We start from the raw sequence: 27,864 nt of genomic DNA, 5'->3' as shown, positions 1-27,864 counted from the left end.
GTTTTTAAAAAATATGTTTTTAAAAAATATATATTTTTCCCTAACTGTAACGGAAATTAGGATAAAAAAACTGCGACAAGTATTCATAAATAAGTGGCTGATTTTTTGGTATAGGTTTCACTTAAGGGTAATTAGCCTATTTTTAATTACAGGGTGTTACATTTTAAAAAACTCCTTTTTATACCATCTGAACCGTTTATGCTAGAGTAAAAAGACTTTCAGCGATTACCCACGTACTGGTGCTATTTACAAATTTGTATAATTTACCCCCATTTTTTCCTCGGAACCACCCCAAAAAAAGAGGAATTCATAAATAAAGTGATTTTCTTGAAATCCTTCACACACAATGCCCTTTATTAATATGCTTCATATATCATTTTGTGCACGTTATTATTATTCATGCTTGGACACCAAAAGCGATTTTCTAGTGCAACCCCTGTAGCCAAAAATAAGTAAATAAAATGGGGGTTGAAACTTTTTTTTTTGTTTTTTGCTTTTTGATCCATACGAGCATATGCTTCATCAATAGTGCTTTTTAAAAATATATATGGTTATTGCAACATTCCTGTGGAAACCACCCCTATCCTTGAAAATATACTGCAGAAACTACCCCTATCCCTTGGCGAGCATGTTTTTACGATTTCCTCATTACTTATGCATTATTTTTAAACAAAACTTATACAAGGTTAAAGACCACTATTTACTCTAAAAATTAGGTTCTATTCATTTTTTCGTATAAGCAACCGTTACGGCACAGTGGCGCCGTAAACTTCGTGATATGCTTTGGCGGGCTCCAGTTTTGTTTTTTATTTCGTCACTTGTTTATTTTATTGATAAAGTACTTATGTAAAATAAAACAACACAGTGTAAGCTACAAATTATGACCTATACACATTTTACATTCTTTGCCCCCCAAAGCCATAGTGGTGGCCCAAAATCAATTTTTGCATATTTTCGCCACCTACACGCATTTTATTTCATTAATGCTACCTTAATAGCACAATATTTACCCTTAAGTGGTCGCTAAGCAGTGGCGTATCCAGGGAGGGGTGATGGGGGCGATCACCCCCCTCAAACCAAAAGTGATATTATATTTAAAGATTATAAAAATATTCATTTATTTTTATAGAAATACTTATATTATTATTTTTATAATGATGGCGTACTTTTTATGTTTTAGCGACAGTGGCGGATCCAGCATCGTTAAGGGGGGTGCCAATTGGCTAAATTTCTATAAAAATAAATGAATATTTTTATAATCTTTAAATATAATATCACTTTGGGTGTGAGAGGGGGGGTGATCGCCCCCATCACCCCTCCCTGGATCCGCCACTGCTTAGCGACCACTTAAGGGTGAATATTGTGCTATTAAGGTAGCATTAATGAAATAAAATGCGTGTAGGTGGCGAAAATATGCAAAAATTGATTTTGGGCCACCACTGTGGCTTTGGGGGGCAAAGAATGTAAAATGTGTATAGGTCATAATTTGTAGCTTACACTGTGTTGTTTTATTTTACATAAGTACTTTATCAATAAAACAAAAAGTGACGAAATAAAAAACAAAAACTGGAGCCCGCCAAAGCATATCACGAAGTTTACGGCGCCACTGTGCCGTAACGGTTGCTTATACGAAAAAATGAATAGGGCCTAATTTTTAGAGTTAATAGTGGTCTTTAACCTTGTATAAGTTTTGTTTAAAAATAATGCATAGGTAATGAGAAAATCGTAAAAACATGCTCGCCAAGGGATAGGGGTAGTTTCTGCAGTATATTTTCAAGGATAGGGGTGGTTTCCGCAGGAATGTTGCAATAACCATATATATTTTTGAAAAGCAGAATTGATGAAGCATATGCCCATATGGATCAAAAAGCAAAAAACAAAAAAAAAATTCAACCCCCATTTTATTTATTTTTTTTTTTGGCTACAGGGGTTGCACTAGGAAATCGCTTTTGGTGTCCATGCATGGGTAATAATAACGTGCACAAAATGATATATGAAGCATATTAATAAAGGGCATTGTGTGTGAAGGATTTCAAGAAAATCACTTTATTTATTAATTATTCTTTTTTTTGGGTGGTTCCGAGGAAAAAATGGGGGTAAATTATACAAATTTGTAAATAGCACCAGCACGTGGGTAATCTCTGAAATTCTTTTTACTCTAGCATAAACGGTTCAGATGGTATAAAAAGGGGTTTTTTAAAATGTAACACCCTGTAATTAAAAATAGGGCAATTACCCTTAAGTAAAACCTGTACCAAAAAATCAGTCACTTATTTGTGAAAAATTGTCGCAGGACTTTTTCTTAATTTCCGTTACAGTTAGGGAAAAATATATTTTTTTTTAAAACATCTTTTTTAAAAACTTGTCAACTTTGGGGCGCCACCCCCGCTAAACGGTGGATGATAGACATATGCTGTCGGGAAATAAATCATAGAAAATATAGTCCTCTTCATATTTCTATAAAAAAAATTTTTTGTAAAAGGTACAGGAATGGCTACGTTCCGCAAAAACCACAAATTACCCCCTTTAAAGGGGTGAAAAAGGGGGTTCCGGGGCGAAATTTTTTCAGAAAAAGTTAGTCTTATAATAAGCACCCCTTGATCTACCAGAAAAAAAATAAAACCGGACTTGTGTCCATTTTGCAAGGTTCAACCTCTGTTTCCTACACTATAAAGCATATACTAAAACATTTAAATACTGTATACAATTTATTTTAAATTTATCAATAACCGCGCACTTATCGAAATTATGACTGAGTCCATGTCAACACAATTTGTCTATTTATGCTTAGTCCCTCTCTGCTGGAGAAAGTTAGAACATTCTACCCATCTCACGAAGAACCTCGAGGAAAAACTCGTTCCGTTGTGACACAGGTAGAAACTTCCAGAATGGTGCGGAAGGTGTACCGTTACAAGTATGGCGTCTTTCTTATTGACGATAATCCGTCCCACCTTGACTTTACAGTATGAGGAACATAGGCAATGCAGTCCTTATGAGAGTTTTTATCGCGGTGATTCCGATTTTATTAAAAAGAATTTATAATCGAACATTAGAGATATTGAATTAAAACTGTTTTAGAAAGGCAATCTACAATTTTAGGATTTATATGCGTTTCAGTAGTTTATTTGATATACGTTAGTTATTAGGCATACGAATCCTAAAATTGTAGATTGTCTTTCTAAAACAGTTTTAATTTAATCTCTCTAATGTTCGATTACAAATTCTTTTTGATAAAATCGACATCACCGCGCTAAAAACTCTCATAAGGGACTGCATTGCTTATGTTCCTTATAGTGTAAAGTCAAGGTGGGGCGGACTATAGCAGTGGCGGCTCGTCAGAGGAGGCAAGGGAGGCTCAGCCTCCCCATAAATTTTTTACACACTCTATACCGTTTTGTTTATCATGAATCGCGAAAACAACAATTACTCTCACTATTATACAACGTGTAAATTCCATATTATCACTAATTATCCATACGTACGGAGCATTAGCATTAGAACGCATGATCGCGTCTCAGTTTTATTACATATTATTGTATGCAGGACCCTGGGTTATCCCGAGATGCACGAACGGAGCCGAGAAGCCCAGCTTTCTCCGTTGCTAATGCTCCGTGCAGCGCAGCAGGCGTTTAACGAGACCCGGTCTCCTAACAGTGGCATCTACGGCGCCATCACACGCTGCCCGGAGATATACCAAGGGAGGCAGTGTAGCTTCTCAGCTCCGTTGGGTGGTTGGGTGCGTCTCGGGACAACGAATTTTAGGGTCCTGACTAAAAATAATGAAAAATCTAAAAGTGCGAATTTTGTTATGATATTTGGTATGTGGGGTTATAATAATATTTGGAACAACTCGCTCAAATAACTTTTTCCGATATCTCTAACTCAAAGCAAAATATCGGTAATTTATCGTGTTTTTGAATTCGCAGTAGGCCGCGTTTAGAATTAAAAAAATTCAGTTGGGTATCTTAAAAAATGTTAAGCTTCATTATGTATGGACTGCAAAACTTCAAATCTGTATTTATTTTGGTATGCATAGGTATCTATTTACAAATAGATGGAATTGTTAACTAATAGACGACACAAACTTTGGTATTAAACTTTTACTATTAGACTAACTATTTTTAAAATGATGATATCATGAAATTATGAATTAGGATGATATTATGAAATGTAAATAAAAATGGTCAAAAGATGGGGCCTTAAATTACATTTTTTGCCAATTTTTTGCTAGTGCAAATTTGTCTAGATATTTTACAGTTAGGTATAGCCTCCCCTATTGTAAAAATCACGAGCCGCCACTGGACTATAGGAGGCTGGAAGACAGTTAGCTACGTAACACGTAACACTATTAAGAACGCTGCTACAAATATATTGTTAACAAATTCTTTCTTTTCCAGTGGCTCCCAAACCAATATATACAATGGTTCCTCACCAATAACCATCAGCGGAGGGGGTGCGCTCCGTAAGGTCCCCAACAGCAGTCCGAGCAACCATAAAAGGCCAATGATTGCCCTCACACACCTACCCAAAAGGCCGCCCGTGGACATTACCTTCACAGATCTCTCCTACTCGGTATCCGAAGGAAGGAAAAGAGGGTATAAAACGATATTGAAATGCATCAGTGGAAAATGCAAGTCGGGAGAGTTGACGGCCATTATGGGACCATCAGGGGCCGGAAAGAGTACCATTATGAATATTTTAGCTGGCTACAAGTAGGTACTTTTTAGGTTGTTAATGTACTTATTTGTGTTCGCGGTTTTTTTGAATAACTAAATATTAACGAGCAGTTCGTAAAACTAACTTAAACATATATTTTACAAAAAAAATTCACATAACTAACTCGAAGCGTTTATTTCTCTTGAGTCTACTAGCCAGATCCGTGTTGTCGAGGAGCTGGATGGCCGCAACATTGACGTGCTGAAGAAGTCGGTGTTCGTGACTCTTAACAAATTTTTCAATGATCTTTGTTAACAGTAACTAGTTCTAGGTCCCTATGTAGGTCACTGTTACTATAGTATGAAGGGGCGTTGACAATGCTCCTTAGCCCGTTGTTTTGGACTTTCTGGATGATACCTAAGTTATTCTTGCTAGCACAATCCCACAGCTGAATGCCATATCATCCTATTAGAGGTAAAACTCACTAAGTGCACTTTTTTAAGATTTTGACGTTTTCATCAATTTGAACTCAATACGCTACTGCCCAGCTCTGGAGAAGTCACCTGGGTCTCTACCCTTCTAATTGCTGAGATAATTTATGGCATAATTCACTAAGTGCATTATTGTGAATTTCGGTTTCAGGGCAAAACTCATTAAAACGTATTATTGCACTTAGTGAATCTTTCCTTCCAATATGGAGTGCAATATTGTGAATTTCGGTTTCAGGGTAAAACTCATTAAAACTTATTATTGCACTTAGTGAACTTTTCCTTACAATCTGGAATGCCGAATCGGTACTTAGTGATCTTTCAGACATTACATTAGATAACATAATCTATTTTGCGATTAAGCAGGCGACTTGTGTGTTACATTGTATTGTTGAAACTGTACAAACTGTACATTATATTTGTGTGCATTATCTGTTCGGCGATTGATTAAAGAAATATGAGAATAAATTTCTTTGTAACCGTGATAGCAATTATAGACCTTATAGAAGGGTACTGCCCTGTAACTTTTCAGCATAGGAGTTTGTGCACCAACTGAGTTGGTGCATGTGGCCTAACAATGACTACGGTATTTTCAAGGGACAAATAAAAAAATGTGACCATCTGTTCCATTAAAACTCTTCTTCTAGGAGAGTATATATTCTTTGGTGGTAGCTTACATAAAGGGTAACATAATCTATTTTGCAATCAAGCAGGCGACTTTTGTGGCTGTCATAAATGCCGAAAGAATTGCATTTATTTTCGAAGAACGAAACTTATTGTTTCTAGTTTTCTTATTGCTTCTTCTTGATCTTCACTTACGGCCAATAAGGCAATATCATCAGCAAAGGTAGCAATTGTGGTTGGATCTAATTCAGAGATATCACTATTATGTCATAGACACAGGACTGGTCCTATCACACTATCTTGTGGTACACCTGCCTTGAATTCTTCCGTTAGTTCCGCGTAGGTTTCTTCTTCTTGCTTAATCCTAAAAACTATCTGAAATGTTTAATTTCAATAATGTGTAATTACTTGGCAAAATCATGGGTAATTTATATTTAATTCCTTCGTGCCGTACTTATCAAAAGCTTGCGTCACGTCGACGAAGTCAGTGGAGCAAACTTTCTTTTCTTGTAGTGATCTCTCTATTAGATCCGTTATTCTATGGACTTAGTCGATAGTTGAATGACTTTCTCGAGGCCCAAATTGGCGTGATGGAATTAGAGCCTTAGCGTCTGAGAGATTTCAGCCTTTTCATCAATAGCTTCTCTTATAGGTTCGAAATTACAAGTAGTAAGGAAATGGGCCTGTACGATGATACTGTATTTAGTTGCTTTTCAGTTTTAAGTATCATTATAAGCTCTGCTACTTTCTATATCTTGGAAATATGTCTTAATCTGAACGACGTATTTATTTTGACCGATTGATTCCCCAGTAAAATAAAATCCAGGTACTTTCCTGGGATTTATGTTTCTTTCAAATTTCGTTGGACAGTTGTTTTGGATCGACTAGTTTAATTTCACCTTCTTCCTTTGTGACGTTTCCCCGCTCAAGTGTGTTACCACCTTCATTTGTCTGAAATATTTCCTCGAGATATTTATTTTATTAATCTTTTCTAAATTGCTTTTTGTCCAGCTTCCATCTGTATTTTTCTTACTGGAGGATTTTGCAAGATCGGTCGTTTTAATTTCTTATTGGCTCTTCAAAGGGAATAATCAGTTGTGCGAAATAGGAGATAACTATTGGAAAAGTATAAAGGAGAATTTTTTGATTATATATTTGGCTGCACATGGATTCGCTCCCGGGTTCAGGTAGGAAGACCTAACCCTTGGGTCATAACTTAACTTTCGGGTATGAGTTTCGGAGCCAACTCGTGTACAATAAAAGTGGTTTTATAGGGGTTGGGAGCGAATCCATGTGCGCCGATATATTTTACTGCCAATCGCGCTTATACTCTATCATCTTTTCTTGGAAAAAAACCTATTTATAATGGTTGACAAAATATTTACAATTATCTAATGAAGTAAAAAACGGAAATAAATATATTACCGATGCTGTTGATAATCTCCTAATAAATCTAACTTTTTATGCCAAAGTTAAATTTACCTACCGAAATTATGCCAAAGGTCACAATTCAACCCCGTAGCATTTTATTGCGTGTACATAGAGAATTGATGGTGCCACTAGATGAAAGACATTCGATTCTATTTTAGGGTAGTAGGTAAATGAAAAGCCCTGGAATATTATAGTAGTTGATTGTAATAATAAATTACAAAAATAGCCTATTAACTGCTACTCAATCGATCTTTCCATCTAAAAAAGTATCGATATTATTATGCAATAATAACAAGGCCATAAACAGTTTTGTATTGTAGGAATTGGAACAGAGGTGTACTATCCATAAGGGGATATCTCAAGGCTCATTTTGAGCATAAAATATTGATATTGAACGTGAAATACAGGATATTATGATGATTATATCTAAAGCTTTTGTTCTCAGTTCTGTGCTTGCTGTCTAATTTGAAAAGTACATTCAATCTTTTTGTTCTTTTATAGTAAATGTGTCTCATCTGTCACGTCAAATCCTGTATAAAACTTCCTTCTTCTCACTACTTTTGTCATATACTCAATTTGTTGCCACTACTTTTGTCGTATACTCAATTTGTTGCCACTACTTTTGTCATATACTCAAAGAAGTCGCCAGTCCCGTCAATTCCTAGCAACTTCCCTCCATATTCTGACCCTTAGAATCTTAAGGTCTTCTGCAACATCATCAATCCATCTTCTACGCATTCGTCCTCTACTTCCTCGCTCTCTGGGTTTGAGAGTGTCAATCTCTTCGTGTACTCATTATCTGACATCCTAGCAATGTGTCCAATGTCCAACCCATATTACTTTAATAAATTTCACAATATCTAGATCTGTGTATAGCTATATAATTCAAAGTTATATTGGCCCCAAATATCTTTCGAAGTATTTTACTCTCAAAGATAACAAGTAGTCTCTCGTCATGGTATCTCGTATTTGAGCCTATGGGTCTTGTAAATGTCAAGGTTTACTGAAAGTTTTAGGTTTTTATTTTTCAGATGTTTCTGAAGACCATGGAGAGTTCTGTTTGCTTATACATTCTTTTATTTCGTTGCTTGTCATGTTTTTTTTACATATTTACTTGCTATCCAAATGACAGAGTAATGAATTTATAGATCTTGTGATCTTGCAATCAAGTTGGTTACCCCTTTTATCCAGAGAGCATATTATTCCCTGTAGCCACTCCTTTGGTATCAATTCATTCTGCCATCTAAGTACTATCAGTTTATGGTTTACTGTCAAAAGTTGGTCACCACCCTCCTTAAATATTTCAGAGCAAAATTCGTTGATTCCTGAGGCTTTATTATTATTATTTTATTAAGTTTTTGGATGTTTAACGTTTTCTGTTCTGTTCATATTGCCTCTCCTTTAGTCGATACGCTTTTCCTCTCTTCTGAGACGTCTATACCTACTTTTCTTTTTTCTCCGTGTGCAAGCTGCTTCAAGAGTTTTTTGAAATGCTGCATTTTTGCTATTTGTTGCCATCTCAAACTCACTATCAAAACACCGACTTCTTTTATCTATTCTGATTTTCTTTTACCCAATATTTCAACCGATTTCTGCAATACAATATCTCGTATTTTTATCCATAGCGGGTTAATATCGTTTTCTTTTACGTTTTCTATCCTTATTTTATCTTCTATTTGCTCTCTATAATATACATTGCTATGTCCGGATCTTTTAGTTTGCAAATATTTTTTTTATCTTTCCTTTTTCCGATCCCCTTTTTTTTATTGGGTATGTTTTCTTTAAACCGTAACAACCAAATTCCTACTTTCAGTACTCTTATTTCCATCCATTTATCTTTTACCCGTTACCTTCATTTCTTAGTTAACTGTCTTTTACGGGCATGGAAATAGGCTAAATCCTTCATTGAGTATCAATGATCCATCTCCGGCATACCCTACTAGTCACGCACCTTTTGCGTTGTGAGCCAATTGGCACCTTAACTAAGATGCCCCATTTTCAATTTTTGCTATATTGGCGCCCAACGTGGAGCTCCTTTTCATATTTTTGCTGCAATCTCCAGTTGGATTGTTCGCTTCTACAGAGGCACCAGCGTGAAGTTGAAAGTCGGATTTAAGTAGAAGAGGTTAAGTAGAGTAAACTGGGGAACCAACTATACGCAAAGGATCCTCTTAATATTCTATTATTTCCCGAAAATTTCCACTTAGACCCATCTGTCTAGTCTCTTATATATTTTGCTTATTTTACTTCCGCCAACACATCTATCTAGCATGTCTACGACATTATGTATAATATCAAGAAACACAGAATAGATTTCCTTAATTTAGAAAAATATTATAATAAAGGGGGCATGAAACTTACATTACCAAAAATATTACTAGAATAACTCTGTTCTATAAAATTCAATGGCTGAAAGACTCAAATTTTCTTTCCAAAGTCTAATATAATAATATTTTTCTTTTCCAGAACGTCAAATCTGAGTGGGCAGGTTATGATCAACGGCAAAGAGCGCAACCTGCGACGCTTCAGGAAGATGTCCTGTTACATCATGCAGGACGACTGCCTCTCCCCACATCTCACCGTCAAGGAGGCCATGATGGTATCAGCGAATCTCAAATTAGGAAAGACTGTCACACTGTCCGAGAAGAAAGTTGTGATCAACGAAATTATTGAAAATTTAGGACTTCAAACTTGCATCGATATAAACTCCTCCAATCTCTCGGGGGGTCAACGGAAACGTTTGTCAATAGGTAAGTTAATACTACTAAAATATATAAACTCTCATTAATTAAAAAATATTAATTGAAGTTGCCTGCTTTCTATATTACTTAAAGACTCAGCTTTAAGTAGACTCATCTTTTTCATTTTCATGATCTGCATTTGATACAAATAATAGGCTGTTCAATAAGTTTTGCTGTTCGATTAGTTCGATAGAAGAGGGCGTTACTACTATTCTATTTTTTTTTTGTTCTCTTGGTACACTCTTTATATGAACGTATGTGAAGTTCCATTTCAATATGTCAATTCATTCTTTGTTTACAAGCCATTTACCACCGACGTATCACAGTGTTTTGTACAATGGAAAAAATCAAGTACATATCATGTAGTGATTGAATTTTAATTTTTGAAAGGTTTAAGAACTAATGTTCAAAGTGTTTAACTACTTTTCGTCTTCAATTAGTAATATTAGAAAGATGGATTGTTATATTTGAACGTGGTCGTACAAGCCTTGAAGATGATCCACGTCAAGGGCGTCCAAAAACAGCAACAACACCAGAAATCGTAGAAAAAATACAGGATATCGTATTGAAAAATCGTCGAGTGACTGAAAGAGATCTAGGAGAAACCCTAGGCATCATTGGGTAGTGTAAACAATATTTTGATTGAAGTGTTGGGTTTCAGAAAGTTGTGTTCACAATGGATGCCTCATTCGCTAACAATGGAACAAAAGTACATGCGAATGCGACTTTCTCAGCAAGTTTAGAACGTTTTCGAAAGAATAAAGAGCGAATAAGTAAAATACGAAAGGAATATTGTTGGTTGATTACTTGGAAATTGGTAAAACAATAAATTCTGAATACTATTGTAACCTTTTATATCAGCTGAAGGAAAAACTTCGTGAAAAAAGAACCGATTTGTTGAAAATAAATCCTTTTCATCAGGACAGTGCACCGTATGATATGAGCATTGAGACAATGGTTAAAATCTATTAATTAAATTTCGAATTTTTGAAGCATCCAACGTATTCACCAGATTTGGCCCCTAGAGACTTTGATCTGCTTCAATACCTAAAAAATGTATGCGTGAAAAGCGTTTTTCATCAAATGGTGGGGTTATAACAGCTGTGAAAGCGTATATTCCAGCTCTTCACGATTCTTACTTCAGGGATAGAATTCGTAAATTGGAATCTTGTTGGAATAAGTCTATTAATGTTCAGGGAGGCTATACTGAATAATAAAGTGTATTTTAAACTATAAAATTATGAAAATAAAATAAAATTTTTTATTTTTAATTCAGTTGCAATGTGAAGACAAAACAATCTTACTTTTCAATTAGAATACGGAGCGCAGTCCAGTCCTCTGAATCGCGATCGTATTCTAATTGAAAAGTAAGATTGTTTTGCCTTCGCATTGCAACTGAATTAAAAATAAAAATTTTATTTTATTTTTTATTTTATTTTTATATTGGTCTTTACTCCTTCGAGTAACTAGGTCCATTTTCTGTTGGAATTTACCAGCTGAACAGACGGGGTCGTGAATTGTAAGTTTTTTGATTTCCCTCTTGTCTTCTTCGCTTCAGCATCCATTTGGCTTGCAAATTTTAGAAGCCTTGGAGGTGTTACCAAGAAAATGGACCAATAAGTTTTCAATTTAAAAATCTTTTAGTAATATTTTAATATTTTCTAAATATTATTAATAATGCTATTAGGATCGAAAACTTCATCTTCTATCTTATAAAATTATGTTTTTCATATCGAACTGCAAAACATTAAATGGTCTATTATCTTTCCTTGACTGACCAGACTTGAATAATTACGGTGTGTGCATAGAAAAGTATTTTATTCATGTTTCATCCATTGTCCTATTCTGAACCAAAAACTCCTATTTACTCTGCTGGAACCAGTTCAGCAAACAACTCTCTGAATTCTAATCGAATTGTCCTTGATCAACTGTGATCCAATGGGACATATCTCAATCTCATCAATAGAACACAGCTTTCTCATTGATAAATGTTATGCAAAATAGTGAACACTGCCTCTGATATCTTGAATTTCTCTGCTATCTCACGAAATTTCAATTCAAGATCGACCAAAACAATTTATAGACTTTGTTCTGCCGAATATAGGCGACCAAATCCTTCAGCATCATCTGCGTCTGATGCATTGAAAGTCAGCAGATCGTCTCTTAACCGTTCATTCGGGATTCGGGAACATAGATTATCATGGGAGAAACAAAATGTTTCTATTATTTAAGAAAAAATTGCAAAACAAGCGGTACTTAAGACACTTTAACTTGTAACTAATTGTCTGATTTAGCTCAAATCTCTGACGGTTGAATTACTTTGGATTCTCTGGCTGAGTTTATGAATGGAGACCCCTGAACATTATCCTTTTCTTAGATTTACCAACCCTTCATTTTTTTTCCTTTTGTAACACATACTTGTTTCTGTTCCAGGTTTGGAATTAGTAAATAACCCACCAGTAATGTTTTTCGACGAACCAACGAGTGGTCTGGACAGTTCATCATGTTTCCAGTGCCTCTGCCTACTCAAGTCACTCGCACGAGGAGGTCGAACAATAATATGCACTATACATCAGCCATCAGCTAGGTTATTTGAAATGTTCGACCATCTTTACATGATGGCGGAAGGACAGTGTATTTATAGAGGGCCTGTGCTAGGATTGGTGCCATTTTTGTCCAGCATGGGCTTGAATTGTCCCAGTTATCATAATCCTGCTGATTACGGTAAGTTGAAAACGAGAGTTGTAACTCTAAAATTAATAAACGCGGCGTCTACACTAGATCGAGTCTATATTCATACTATAGTTTGTTTTTAAACCAAGAGGAGTAATTCAAATTTCCCGAGCCGTAAAGCTTGTTTGTAATTGTTCCAACCTCAGGCAAGTTTAGTCCACTGTTACCAAATTTTGACACTAATTATATTTATAAAATTTTGACGCTATTGGCATTTCTTAGGTTAATTAAGTTATATCAGCGAGTTTTTTATTTTCTGCGTTATTCCTTTAATTTTTCGATTTATAGTCTGTTTTCATATAAAAACACATTTGTTTTTAAAACTCTTTAGCGACGTATTAGTACCTTTAATATAATATGTATGGATTAACGTCAAAGGTCGATATGATCAACCAAAAAAGAAGAAGTATTTGGTGATATTTCTAGTGACTTTCTTGGATGTGAATCTGTCTTTACTCTTAACTGCATTCAAATTATAACTGCCTCGTCTATCAGGGGTCCGGGGACAACTTTTCGTTAGGTAAAACCCCCTTTTGAAGGTAAAAATTATTTTACTACCAAAGTCGTAGCAACATTTGGATAAATACGAAAGAATATAATCATCATCATTCAATATTCACTTATCCATTGCTGGACATGGATGTCCCTCATAATTTTCCATCTATTTCGATATTGTGTCTCTTGCATCCAATTCCTATGACAACGTTTTAGATCATCAGTCCAACGGTCCAACGTGTTGGTGGACAACCTCTGCTTCGTCAGACATCATCTCTTGGTCTCCATTCCAGTATCTGCTTTGTTCATCTATTATCTGTCATGCGAGCCACGTGACCTGCCCAGTTCCATTTCGGTGTTGCAACTCTCTCTACTGCATCAGCCACTCCTGTTCTTTGTCGTAGCTGGCGTTTTGGGATCTTGTCTCGTAGTGAAACGCCCAACATAGCACGTTCCGTCGCCCTTTGAGACACACGGATCTTTTGCATTATTCTTCTTGTCATGGTCAACGTTTCCGCATCGTAAGTCAACACTTGCAAAACACACTGATTAAAAGTTTTTCTTTTAAGACATACAGTAGAACGTCGATAATCCGGACGTCAAAAATCCGGACCGTCAATAATCCGGATTTGTATCTAGCAAAAATATCTGATTCCTTTAAAATAAATTAAGAACTTAGGTGCGAAAAACGAACCTCTACCGCAGTTCAAAAATATTTTACACATTTTTTAAAAGCCCAAATAATGTCTGATGTTTTTTACTGTACACATGCTGCTATTATAAATTAATTACAATACAGTGTTTAAACATAAAAAAAATGTTTTGATTAATTTCACCTCTATTTTTAGACACTTTACTGTACAAGAGAAAACATACAATTTTAAAACGTTTGTTGTACTTTAATGTGTATACTGGCTTTTTTTAGGTAATTTCGATATACCGGATAATTTGATAATCCGGATGGGGTCCGGTCCCAACTAATCCGGATTATTGACGTTCTACTGTATTGTTATGTCAGATGATTTAAAAATATGGTTCAGCTTGCCGAAGGCTGCCCAAGTCAGTCTTATACGGCCGAGAAGCGCAATGGTTTGGTTATCTTTTCCTATGTGAATCTCATGACCTAGGTATTTATATGCCATTACGTGGTCTATGGATTTTGTTCCTACGCATATACAGTATGTCCCTAAGTTGTATCCATATGGAAAACTTTTTCATTATTAATTTTACGAAAAAAAGGTATTCTTTATAAAAAGCTCTGCACGGTCCAAAACCTAAGATTTAACCATCAAATATCAAATTTTTTGAATATTATACGAGGTATGTCAAAAAGTTTGAATTTCACTCAAGAGTAAAGTAGCTTTATTTTTGGTAATATTGGAAATTGCTATTATGAAAAGTTGTTTAGAATTAAAAACTATATTCTAATATGCAATTACATCCTTCTAATTGAAAAAAATTTTTTTTTGAAAAATTATGGATAACTATCATTATTTTTTCAGTTATTTCAATTCTGATAACTCTTTTATTATTAATTTTACGAAAAAAAGTGATTCTTAATAAAAAATTCTGGATGGTCTAAAACTTAAAATACAACCATCTTATATCAAATTTTATCAATTTTATACGAGGTATGTCAAAAAAGATAAATTTAGATCAAAAGTAAAGTACCTTTATAGTTCAGAATATTTCAATTAGAAGGATGTAATTACATACTGAAACATAGTTTTTAATTCTAAATAACTTTTCATAACAACAATTTTCGATATTGTGAAAAATAAACGTATTTTACTCTTGAGCGAAATTCATATTTTTTGACATACCTCGTATAAAATTGATAAAATTTGACATGAGATGGTTGTATTTTAGATTTTAGACCATGAAGAACTTTTTATTAAGAATCACTTTTTTTCGTAAAATGAATAATAAAAGAGTTATCTGAATAAAAACAACTGAAAATAATGTTGTTATCCATAATTTTTCAAAAAAAAAAATTTTCAATTAGAAGGATGTAATTGCATACTAGAATACAGTTTTTAATTCCAAACAACTTTTCATAATAGCAATTTTCAATATTTTGAAAAATAAAGCTACTTTACTCTTGAGTGAAATTCAAACTTTTTGACATACCTCGTATAATATTCAAAAAATTTGATATTTGATGGTTAAATCTTAGGTTTTGGACCATGTAGAGCTTTTTATAAAGAATAAGTTTTTTTCGTAAAATTAATAATAAAAAAGTTTTCCATATGGATACAACTTACAGGGACATACTGTATATCAAGTATATTCAAATGGGAAATAAGCCACAATTTTACCTAAAAATGATTTTATTAACGTTTCGATGCCCAAGTCGGGTGTCGTTGTCAAAATACAAAATAATACTAAATAAACAAAAATGTTGTTGCTTAGTAAAAAATTCTTCTAATAATTTATTTAATCTGACTCATTTATATCGGCAATTCAGACACGTATTATACATTTTAAAGTAGACGACTTTAAAATTATATTGCCAATATTGATGAGTTGCGTTCCTGGGACGACTTTACTAAAATATAGTTCATTCGATTACATGAAATCATTTCCAACTCAAGAATATCCGCCACAAAAAATCATAGCATGTGATCTGTCTTTAAAAAGACAATCAAATGCAACGGTGGCACTGAAATTCTCGCGTTAGAGATTCCATAGTAAATCACGAGGGAAAACCAGGAAAAACCTCGTGATATTATCCCGACATCGTAAGTATTTGGGTTTACATTTAGTTTACTCTCAAAAATAATACCAAATTCTGACTTGATATTTTAAATTTTAAATAATACTAAAATACTAAATATGTACTAACTCGATATGTTACTGATTTACTAATTGTGGTATTTTCTTTCTATTGACTTCCTCCTTTAATATGGGTAACCACATCCTACTGCATTCTACCGAGGAATTTGCGACACAATTGGTTTCATTTAGCATAATTAGAGCCGCTTCTTTGATTTTTCTCTTTTTACTATCTGCTTCTTTTAGGACTATACTTGAATCTCTCCACTGAACTCTATGTTCATTATCCCATGCGTGTTGACATATTTGAGATCTATCAAATTCTCTATTTTTTATATAAGACTGATGTTCATTTACTCTAACGTCTAATGGTCTTGACGTTTCACCTATATAAAATTGTTCGCATTCACAAGGTATTTTATAAATACAATTCTTTGTTCTTTCTTGTTCACTGTTAGGTTTAGTTTTAGATAGAATAGATCTCAATGTGTTTGTTGTTTTGAATGTTGTTGATATGTTGAATTTATTTCCTATTGTTTTAAGTTTCTCGGATAGTCCTTTTATATATGGTATTGATATTTTCCTCGTATTATTTCTTGTGAATGTTGTAGGATCCCGTTCTAAGTTGTTCTGTTCCATTCGATCCAATCTTGACAATTCCTTATTTATAAACGATATGGGATAATCATTTTTTAATAAAACAGATGTTAACAATTGTTTTTCTTCTAAAAATGAATTTTCGTTAGAACAAGTAATTTTGGCTCTATCATATAAGGATTTAATGATTCCCTTTTTAACGTTGATGTTATGATTTGATTTGTAATTGAGATTAATAATTAATAATAATTAATAATTAATACTGTATATATTCGCTGACTACAAGATTTGTCATCATCTGGGTTTTAGATATATTTATTTTCAGTCTTCGTTCTAGCGAAGAAAAGTAGTAGAGCTGATTTAAAAGTTATTTGGCCTCATCTATCCTATCAGCTATTATTACAATGGGTGCGTTCGGACGACCATAGCGTCTGGCGGTCAGCAGAAATCGGCTGAGTAGTTGTATCCAGCCGTGATAGGGAAAGCTTAGTAAATCTCTCAGCGGCTGGCTTCCAGCGGTGACGTCTGACAGCTACTGCTGGCTCAGCTGTCCAGCCGCTGTGGTCGTCCGAACGCACCCAATATCATCTGCAAACCTCAAATGGCTAAGCTTTTCTCCGTTTATGTTTATGCCTTTGTCGGTCAGTTTTGCCCTTTTACATATACAGAGAGGGGCTAAATTATGAAATAAATTCATTTTCATTAGTAATAACCCAAGGACATTGATAATTGTTCGAAAAAATTTTATAACAGATTTCGAAAGCTTGTTGCTTGGAAACAGACCGACGCCGTAGGCGGAGGTCTGTTGCCTGTAAGCAACAAGCTTGAGAAAGTTGTTAAAAAATTTTTGAGCATTTATCAATGTTCGAGGGTAATTCGGATAGAAAATTTTTTGCTGGTTATGAAAAAAAAAATACAGAGCAGAAACAGTTTATTTAAATGTGCAATTAACAAAGGAACAATTAGAAAAATTTAATGAAGATTGATAATTTATATACAGTAGCTTCTTTAAACTCTGTACCATCTTTTCTTCTCATGTTCACAGCCCAATCCTTTAAAATCGACGCCAATTCTTCCACCGTCCGATTTCCATCTAATTCATATTTTCTGTCATTGCAAAAGTCCATAAACGCTTTCCATACAAATTTTTTACTGTAAACAGTATTCTTTGGTATATTTGATTCGATAATTTCATTAATATTCTCATCAGTATTACAACCAAATCGTGACATTTTGAAATATTGAATATTTGAAATGTCAAAATCGAAATGAAACGAAATGTAGGTATCCATAGCTACATGATTGAGTAAAAACAGCCCATGGGATCTGTTTTCAGTATAATGTTGATTTTATTGGTTGTATTCAATCAGATGACCACAAATTAATTGATTTCATTGGATTTCTAATTGAGCAAAAAATTTTCTCTAAAATGGACAATTTTTGAGATAAATCCTGAAACAGGTTGATTTTTATTTTTAAATTATAATTTTTTGACATATATATGATATCAGTGACGTCATCCATCTGGGCGTGATAAAGTTATCGATGATTTTTTAAATAAGAATAGGGGTCGTGTGGTAGCTCATTTGAAAGGTTGTTCAATTCTCTATTCAGTAATATGAACATTAACATCATTACTTATACAGAGTGGTCAAAAAAATTATTTTTTAATTAAATTAATTGACGTAAAAAGAAGAATGTATATAATTTATTAAACTCTAAATACATTTTACTGCTGTCAGAAAATAGAAAAATAATAAACTCATACATAAGTAAAAACTTCAACTTGTATTCTGGTATAATATCGTTTATTAAAAAACTATCTAAAAAGTCATCCAAATGGATTGCAAAACGTTTTCGTTCTAATTCAAAACATCTTCAGTGCATTCTGCTGAGTAGTTTGAAACTAGCACACTATTTAAAGTGGTAACCCCATAATATATGGATTAAATATCTTATTTTAATAGAACATGGTGGCTACAAGTCGATATTGTTAGATATAATAGAAAACATGCTCAAAGGGCAACATGGTTCCCTGCTCGAAAATGCTAGGTACTTGCCAGTTCAATGGGCACAGACCAACTGAGTTGAAGTTTTTACTTCTCAGCATACAAGTTGAAGTTTTTACTTCTGTATGAGTTTTTTAAACTATGGTATACAGCCAACTATTGGGTTTTCCCATTGATTTTTTTAGAAAAATAATATTTATTTCACAAATAACATTGATTTTCGCTTAAATTAAATGTCAAACAGCCTCCCACCTGTCTCTTTGGCACTTTAAAAAATTAATTTAAACGAAAAGCAACGTTAATTGTGCAAAGAAACATTGTTTTTCTATTGTCTGAGAGCAGTAAAATGTATTTTGTGTTTACATCTATTCTTCTTTTGCGTCAATTAATTTAATTCAAAAATTATTTTTTTGGTCACCCTGCATGAATGACGATGTTAATGTTTATATTACTGAATAGAGAATTGAATAACCTTTCAAATGAGCTACCACATGACCCCTATTCCTATTTAAAAAAATCATTGATAACGTCATCACGCCCAGATGGATGACGTCACTAATATCATATATGTCAAAAAATTATAATTGAAAAATAAAAATCGACCTGTTTCGGGATTTATCTCAAAAGTCGTCCATTTTAGAAAAAAATGAATTTATTCCATAATTTAGCCCCTGACGTACTCCACGTTGTATCGGGAATTTCTGGCTTTGACGATCACCCACTCTAACACTGGCTGTTGCGTTTTGGTATATGTGTTTAACAATATTTATATACCGATAATCAATACGGCATTCTATCAAGGCTTTTTATCTCATTTTTTGTTGATTTATGGTGTCAAAGGCCTTTTCATAGTCCACAAATATTAAAGCTAGAGCTTTACTATACTCAGTGCATTTTTCTATAAGATTTTTATTGCCAGTAGGTGATCGTTTGTTCCATAGTCTTTTCTAAAACCCTCCTGTTGTATGGGCTGATAAAATTCCAATTTACTTTCTAGTCGTTTCGTAGTTATTTTTTTAAATAGTTTATAAATAATATGGGAAAGTAGACTTATGGGCCTGTAATTTCTGAGGTCGGTAGCATCACCTTTTTTATGAAGTATGACAATTTCTGCGTTATGCCACTGAGTTGATGTTATTGCTTCCTGCAGACATCTAGTGAATAGTTTGGTAAGTACCGGCCATAATCTTTTTCCAGCCACTTTCAAGGCATCTGTCACTATTTTATCGCCTCTGGGGACTTACTGTTTTTCATTTCTTCCATTCATTTCTTGAATAATATAATAATGTACCTATATTCTTTTATTTTAGTTATGGAGGTAGCATGTGGAGAGCATGGAGACTACGTTCAGAAACTGGTGGTGGCAGTAAACGCTGGTCGTTGCACCAAATTCGCCACGCCAGATCATAGAAGTAGTAAGATAGTTTCCAATGATATTGCTAAAGAAGCCAACGGGAAGAACTCCTCGGGAGATGTAATATCCGTGCCAAATGGTTCTGTGAAGCCTACCACCCCCACAACGCCAGTCACTTGCACAACGTCACTTTTAGATTCTTCGGAGAATTTGTCGCCAACGGAAAAGAATGGTAAGAATTTTGTAACATTTATTTTTATGAATTATTGTATTATTTTATTATCTTACTTCGTCATACTTATAGCTAAGCTGTGTTTGATTTTGAAAATGAATAAGATGTTTTCTCTCTCTCTATCTCTATCTATCTGTCTCCCTATTTCTTTCTCCTTCTCTTTGTCTTTTCTATTCTTTTCTACTCTTCTCTGTGGTCTTTTCCATTCCTCTTTATTTCTTGCTCTGCGTTTGATCTCTTCCCATCTCAGGCCAATTCGTTCATGATCTTTTGTTGCAGTTCCTCTCCAGCTATTATCGGGTTTTCTTCTTCTTCTTTCGTGTGTTTAGTGTTCGACGACTGTCTGTCTGTCTGATTATACCGTGTGTCCACGGATGGGGTGCCCAAGAGGGAAAAATTTTTTATTTTCAATTTTAGCGAAAAATGTTATTCTTGATAAAAAGTTTTGCTTGTTCTAAAAACCCCTTAAAACGAAATAAAATTCAAGTTTTTCAAAACCTGCTTAATTTAGTAGCCAATTTTATGTAAATCCCTATACATTTTTTCACTAAGTTCGAAATCGTAACTATAATCTAGTATTGCTAAGCTACAATGTAGAGAGATATAGAGAAAACACCTTATTCATTTTCAAAATCAAACACAGCTCAGCTAAAGTTATGGACGAAGTCCAAGTTCTCCAACTGGTTATGCAAGTTCCACCTAATACCTACCTGTTTTTATCTCTTACTTTCTTCATGATCCAATCCGTTATTATTAGAATTAGTGTCAGAGACAGTAGGTACACATTATCCTTGTTTGACTTCACTGGTTAAAACACCTTATTCCGCGGAGTTAAACAAGGAAAAAGGTGTTTTAGCCATCAAAAAAGGGAAAAGTTGGGTAAGTACACAGTTTAGTATGACAAAATCCTACTAAAGCTCTTATTTGAACTACCATTTTTGATCTATATATTCTTTAAAAGTAACGTGACTTAAAAATACTTATACTGTTGCAGGTTTTTCAACGACAGGTCTCCAACAGTTCACAATATTGCTCAAAAGAAGTATGTACATGATTCTAATGGACAAAACGCTAACTAGGATGAGACTGGTGTCCCACTTTGTGATAGGATGTCTTATAGGCCTAATTTACTATGATATAGGACAAGATGCTGCCAAAGTTACCAGTAACGCAGGGTGCCTCTTCTTCTGCGTCATGTTTATGATGTACACAGCTATGATGCCCACAATTTTAACATGTAAGTTATTTATTTGTTATTACTTATTTTCCCCAGTTCTACTAATTTTTTCAACGAAAACTTTTCGTTTATAAATTCGCAAAGTCTGTGCGTTGTCGCTCCTGCAATACTTAGAGCAGATTTATCGATGGGGTCTTATGTAGTTTTGTCTTCTGAATCCAAATATGAAAACGGCATTTCGATATCTCTAACCGTCTTCGAGATAATCGACCTCAAAGTCTAAAATGTGACGTCACAATCCTTTTATTTTCTGCCGACACACTAAACGTCAGATAAAATCGTTGCTAGTAAGTAGGCTAGTTTTTTAATCTGAATATGTTAAGTAAAGTTCTTCTGCGTCATGTTTATGATGTACACAGCTATGATGAACACAATTTTAACATGTAAGTTATTTAAATGTTATTACTTATTTTCCCCAGTTCTACTAATATTTTCAACGAAAACTTTTCGTTTATAAATTCGCAAAGTCTGTGCGTTAGTGCGTTGTCGCTCCTGCAATACTTAGAGCAGATTTATCGATGGGGTCCTATGTAGTTTTGTCTTCTGAATCCAAATATGAAAACGGCATTTCGATATCTCTAACCGTCTTCGAGATAATCGACGATAAGTCTAAAATGTGACGTCACAATCCTTTTATTTTCTGCCGACACACTAAACGTCAGCTAAAATCGTTGCTAGTAAGTAGGCTAGTTTTTTAATCTGAATATGTTAAGTAAAGCATAGGTTATTTACATTTGAGTTTGACACTTCGTGAATGTCAAACTAAATTTTAAATTAAGTATTAATAAAATATCAATGACATTTGATAGTGAATTTAATTATTATATAAAATAAATAATAAGATGTTCAAAAATACAATTTGAGTATATTTTGAAAGCAATAATTTATTAACAACTTTAAAAAGGTTTATACGAGTATACGGCCTCCCCTTTAATGGGAGTACCTAATGATAAATGGACTGTTCCATTTGTTATGAAATGAAAATTGTTATTATAGTCGGTTCGCTAAACTCAGACACAACTGGCTAGTGATTTTAGTAGGTAATTTTTTGTTTTTTTGCCAATTTTCACAAATTTTGCCAACCATCATAAATCAAATTTTATTAATTTTATACGAGGTATATAAAAAATATGAATTTCGATCAAGAGTAAAGTACCTACCTTTATAGTTCACATAATAGCAATTTTCTATATTATGAATTAAAATACGTAAATAAACAAAGTTTTCGTTATGATAATGCTCGCATTTTTAGCTTGTTTATTACTACAACCGTTGCTACAACTATGAAATAAACCCGTAACAAATTAATTTAAATAAAATTAACATGAAGTAAAACTCCCTAGTGTAGTTGGTATATTTAATAAAAATTCTAAAGAAATTTAAAAATCCAAACGGATTACGTTCAAAACGTTTTCGGACTTATCAGTCCATCATCAGTGAACCTGTAATCTCACTTAATAAAATTGAAAAAGGGTGAAATTTTGAATGTTAAAAAAAATTGAAAAGTGTGGTTACGATTACTTACTCTCTGTCCTTGCTAAATAGCCACAATGCCAAACACTGGTCAATATGTATGTTCTAACTACACGGTGAAATTTGTAAAATAATTTGGATTACATTGGATGCCAACGTATTATTACTAGGTACATGATGCTCTACTCCATTAATTAAGAGATTTTTTATGAATAGGTCTACATTGAACTACTTTTAGTCTGTCAATGATTTAGAAGGAAGTAGAAATACTTCAAATGTCAGTGACATTGACATCCGGGAAAGGGCAATTTTTAAGGTATTAACCAAGGTCACGATCCAATGTGGTTACGGAAATTTAAGTTTAAGTCTGTGTTGGAATTTTAATTTTTAATATTAGAATTTAAATTTACTTTTTCAAATATTACAACCATTACTATAAAATTGACTATTTATATAATTGACTATATAATATATTATTGACTATAAGTTAATTTTATAGTCAATTTTATAGTAATGGTTGTAATATTTAAAAAAGTAAATTTAAATTCTAATATTAAAAATTAAAATTCCAACACAGACTTAAACTTAAATTTCCGTAACCACATTGGATCGTGACCTTGGTTAATACCTTAAAAATTGCCCTTTCCTGGATGTCAACGTCACTGACATTTGAAGTATTTCTACTTCCTTCTAAATCATTGACAGACTAAACGTAGTTCAATGTAGACCTATTCATAAAAAATCTCTTAATTAATGGAGTAGAGCATCATGTACCTAGTAATAATCCGTTGGCATCCAATGTAAGCCAAATTATTTTACAAATTTCACCATGTAGTTAGAACATACATCTTGACCAGTGTTTGGCATTGTGGCTATTTAGCAAGGACAGAGAGTAAGTAATCGTAACCACACTTTTCAATTTTTTAACATTCAAAATTTGACCCTTTTTCAATTTTATTAAGTGAGATTACAGGTTCACTGATGATGGACTGATGAAGATCCGAAAAGGTTTTGAACGTAATCCGTTTGGATTTTTAAAATTTTTTAGAATTTTTATTAAATATACCAACTACACTAGGGAGTTTTACTTCATGTTAATTTTATTTAACTAGATGGTATACAGCCAACCTTCGGGTATTATCCCGTTTTATTTTTGAAATTAATTTGTTAAAACGCGATTATAACGCCTAGCGTCATTTGTTCAGGATTTAATACAAATTTCTGAGATGTTTCGGGGTTTATTTGGCAAATTATTTAATAGCAAAACTTTTTTTTAGTTCCTTTGGAAATGTCAGTTACCGTAAGGGAGCACCTGAACTATTGGTACTCGCTCAAAGCGTACTATATGGCTAAAACATTGGCGGACATACCGTTTCAGGTAAGGGAATCATGTATTGTAATTTGATTTTTTTCTAATATTTATTTTCCGTACATGTTTTTATTTGACTGTAATTTTTCATGTGTTTTAGGTGGTTATGACGTTGTGCTATATAATAGGTGTTTACTTTATAACATCCCAACCGTTAGATGTCACTAGATTTGGGATGATATTGTTAGTTACAGTGTTAACTGCCCTTGTATCTCAAAGCTTCGGATTGCTCATAGGTGCTGCGTTTAATATTGAGGTAAGTTTAAACAAGAATGTGTGTGTACTTTGTACGCACGTAAGAAGTTATATTTCTATTATATGATTTAAACGAAATTAATATACTTTTTATTTATATTTTATTTAAATATTAAACTAATTTATACTTACTACTTCTCAAACATTTTTATTAAAACAGTGCCAAAAATTTAAATAATAAAAGAATAAAACACACACAAACACATTAAAAATGCCACAAATGATTTCTGAACATTAATTGTCGGAAAATTTTTTAACTAAATACGTATTTTCTGAAAATAAAATTATATAATAACTATACTTACAATCATAAAATGTATAAAAAAAAATAAAAGTTTTTATTGGGATTCGAACCAGCTATCAGCGCGGTTGGTATATTGGGGTTCATTCGGCTTAAACGCTTCGCCACGGAGGCAATGTGTCATTATGTTATTCTTGTAAAGTGCTGTTACTGCTTTTATTAATATTCGTGGAACTTCGATGTCTTCCATTGCTTCCCATAGCTTGGTTATAGGTATCGAGTCATAGGTCTTCTTAAGATCTGCAAAAACCAGATGGACGGATCTATTTTTGGCCATTCTTTTTTCTATTATTTGTTCTACCGTGTAGATGTGGATGTGATCTAAGCACGCGTTTTCCGCTATGAACCCTGCCTGGTCTTCTCCGATTTTCTCCTTTATATTTATCAGTCAGATGCGCATGACGGCTTCAGGCGTTATGTGCAGGTATACAAAATATTCTTTTAGAGGTTAGTATTTGTTTGACTTTGACTGAAACGAGTTTTCTAGTACGTAGTACAGAGTACGTAGATTAAAGTGTGTTTATAACGTTAGTTTAGATTCAGATTATGGATGAAGCAATTCCAGGGCCATCTCGACCAGTAGCATACCGATAGATCCGCGGGCCTGGTTCCAGTTGGAATGCGGGCCCCCGCCCAATAAAAACACACATTGTATATCAAAAGCTCCAGCTAATTTAAAACAGCAAATTAATATTAAGCCTACTGTTTTTTATACATACTGACATGACTGATCACTTTACAATGAAACTCAAAAATTTTCTACATCTAAAATTCCAGTCATAATTAAAAACCTTAAAATATCGGAAAACTAAAACAGTTTTTAAAAATTGGAGATGGGAATGCAATTTATATCAACAAAATAGATTCTCGAATTGCATAATATACGTATGTATGCATTTATAAATAAGTTGAATATCTAATTGCATATACACATCTATAGTCTATAGTCCACATTGCATCGTCCTTTTTGGAAGATGATTACAAAAGTCTTAAAAATGGTCTTAACTGCTTCGTTTGAGCGAGTCTACCACTTTCTAAAAAATTTTAGAGTGCAGGTTAGACGCGTTTCCGCCTCCCGCGTCATTAACATATTTACGTTGTCGGACAAGAGATCGACAATCTTTATTAATTAAATATAAGTACTTTAAATTGAAAATTAAGAGTCCTGTAATAACAAAACTACCGCGCTAGGGTGACATCTTGCGGGTGTCGGACTCTACGATTTTGTTATTACAAAACTCTTAATTTTCAATTTAAATTATAATAAATCTATTAAATGTAATAATAGTACCGGGTGTCCCAATAAGAATGGCTCTCGGCCATATCTCAGGAACCGTTAATAGTACAGCTTTGGGAAAAAAAAATTTTATAACAAAAGTTCCCTCGTGAAAAGCCTGGAAATTATTTTCATATTTGTAAGTCCACCGCTAGAGGGCGTAATTGAATATAAAAAATTTAAAAATCAAAATTTTACAAAATTTACATAATGAAAGGGCACTGAAAATCCGATCATCGTATTCTTCGCAAAATTCTGCGAATACTTGATTTAACAAGTGTAACTCTACCGTTGCAAATAAGAGGTGGGGGTGAGTGGGAACCTTGTTATGAAAAATGGCTGTAAGTCCGGTTCTGCTTAATCGATTTTTGCAAACTTGGTCTCGTTGAAAACAGATCTTTTTCGTTAATGTAAGAGTTATAATTACGAAACAGCCTAGTAAGTAATATGCCAGCTAGGGGGCGCTATTTTAGGTTTTTCGAAAATCTAGTTTTCTTTGGAAAATATTAAATACAAGTATGCACTTTTAACCATGTGTTACAAAATTAGACCAAAATATCAACAGAATATTGAAAACCGCATGTCGATACCTTTTTTCTATCTCGAGATATCTTAAGAAACGTATAAATTGTAAACAAACTGATAATGTCACCGGTAAACGAAGTTAAGGAAATCAAAGTGAAACCAGGTAGTGTGCTATGGAAACAAATTAGAGCGGGACACTTGCGGAGTGCCGACAGAAGTGAATATTTCTCATAGATTCAATTATATTCGGTTCGATTCAATTCGATTCCATTTAATTGGATTTAATTTTATTTATTATCATTATGCTTATAATTTAATGTATTTAAAATATACCCAATTTAATACATAATATATATGGTTTGTCAAACGTAGGAAAGAGTTTGAAAATCTTACAATCGCCGAAATTTTTAAACTTTTTGTTACGTTTGACAAACTGTACTAGTGATTTTACCCATTAATTTTAGAATTAGCAAACTTTCAAAGGAAGTTTTACTTCAAATTTGATAGTGAATTTAATTGTTATTATATAAAATGAATAGGATGTTTAAAAATACAATTTGAGGATAAGTAGGTTGAAAGGAATAATGTAATCAACAAATTTAAAAAAGTCACTTTTGTATAACGGCCTCCCCTTTAATGAGAGTATCTAAAAATAAATAAACTCTTCCATGCATTATTTACGATTAAAGTTTACACGAAGTATTTACTATACTTCATCAGTAATTAAATTTTTAAATTAAAAAATATCGGTTACATTATTAAGAAAAATAATAATTTAAAGCTTTATGTATCTTTATATCTTATTCTAATTTTAACGGGTAAAATCACTAGTATATAATATTATGTATTAAATTGGGTATATATTATATATTTATATTAAATTATAGATATAATATATATATTAAATAAAATTAAATCTAATCGAATGGAATCTAATTGAATCAAACAAATATAATCGAATCTATAATAAGTATTAACTTCTGTCGGCATTCCGCAAGTGTCACCCTTTAATTTTTTTTTCACAGCACACTACTTGTTTCCACTTTGATTTCCGTAACTTCGTTTACAGGAGACATCATCAGTTATGTTTAAAAATTAACACGTTTCTTAAGATAGACAAAAGGTATCGACATACGGTTTTCGATATTCTGTTGATAATTTGGTCTAATTTTGTAATACAGGGTTAAAAGTGCATACTTGTATTTAATATTTTCCAAAGAAAACTAGATTTCTGAAAAACATAAAATAGAGCCCCCTAGCTGGCCTATTACTTATTAGGCTGTTTCGTAATTA

General features: G+C 33.3%; 1 protein-coding gene across 3 annotated transcripts in view; it reads left to right on the top strand.

The window, feature by feature from the left end:
• The window catches only part of LOC126885583 (ATP-binding cassette sub-family G member 4), a 256,853-nt gene that overhangs the window by 214,054 nt on the left and 14,935 nt on the right, over positions 1–27,864 (top strand). For all 3 annotated transcript variants that reach the window (XM_050652180.1, XM_050652186.1, XM_050652193.1), the window contains 7 exons: positions 4,398–4,712; positions 9,666–9,949; positions 12,374–12,664; positions 19,860–20,135; positions 21,130–21,372; positions 24,123–24,223; positions 24,315–24,470. In XM_050652180.1, coding sequence (XP_050508137.1) covers positions 4,398–4,712; positions 9,666–9,949; positions 12,374–12,664; positions 19,860–20,135; positions 21,130–21,372; positions 24,123–24,223; positions 24,315–24,470 — 1,666 coding nt within the window. The remainder of the gene's footprint in view (positions 1–4,397; positions 4,713–9,665; positions 9,950–12,373; positions 12,665–19,859; positions 20,136–21,129; positions 21,373–24,122; positions 24,224–24,314; positions 24,471–27,864) is intronic.

The sequence above is a fragment of the Diabrotica virgifera genome, chromosome 1 (assembly GCF_917563875.1).
Source record: "Diabrotica virgifera virgifera chromosome 1, PGI_DIABVI_V3a".
Lineage (NCBI taxonomy): Eukaryota > Metazoa > Arthropoda > Insecta > Coleoptera > Chrysomelidae > Diabrotica > Diabrotica virgifera.
The sequence above is the reverse complement of the archived record's forward strand: the minus strand, read 5'-3'. Positions and strand labels throughout refer to the sequence as shown.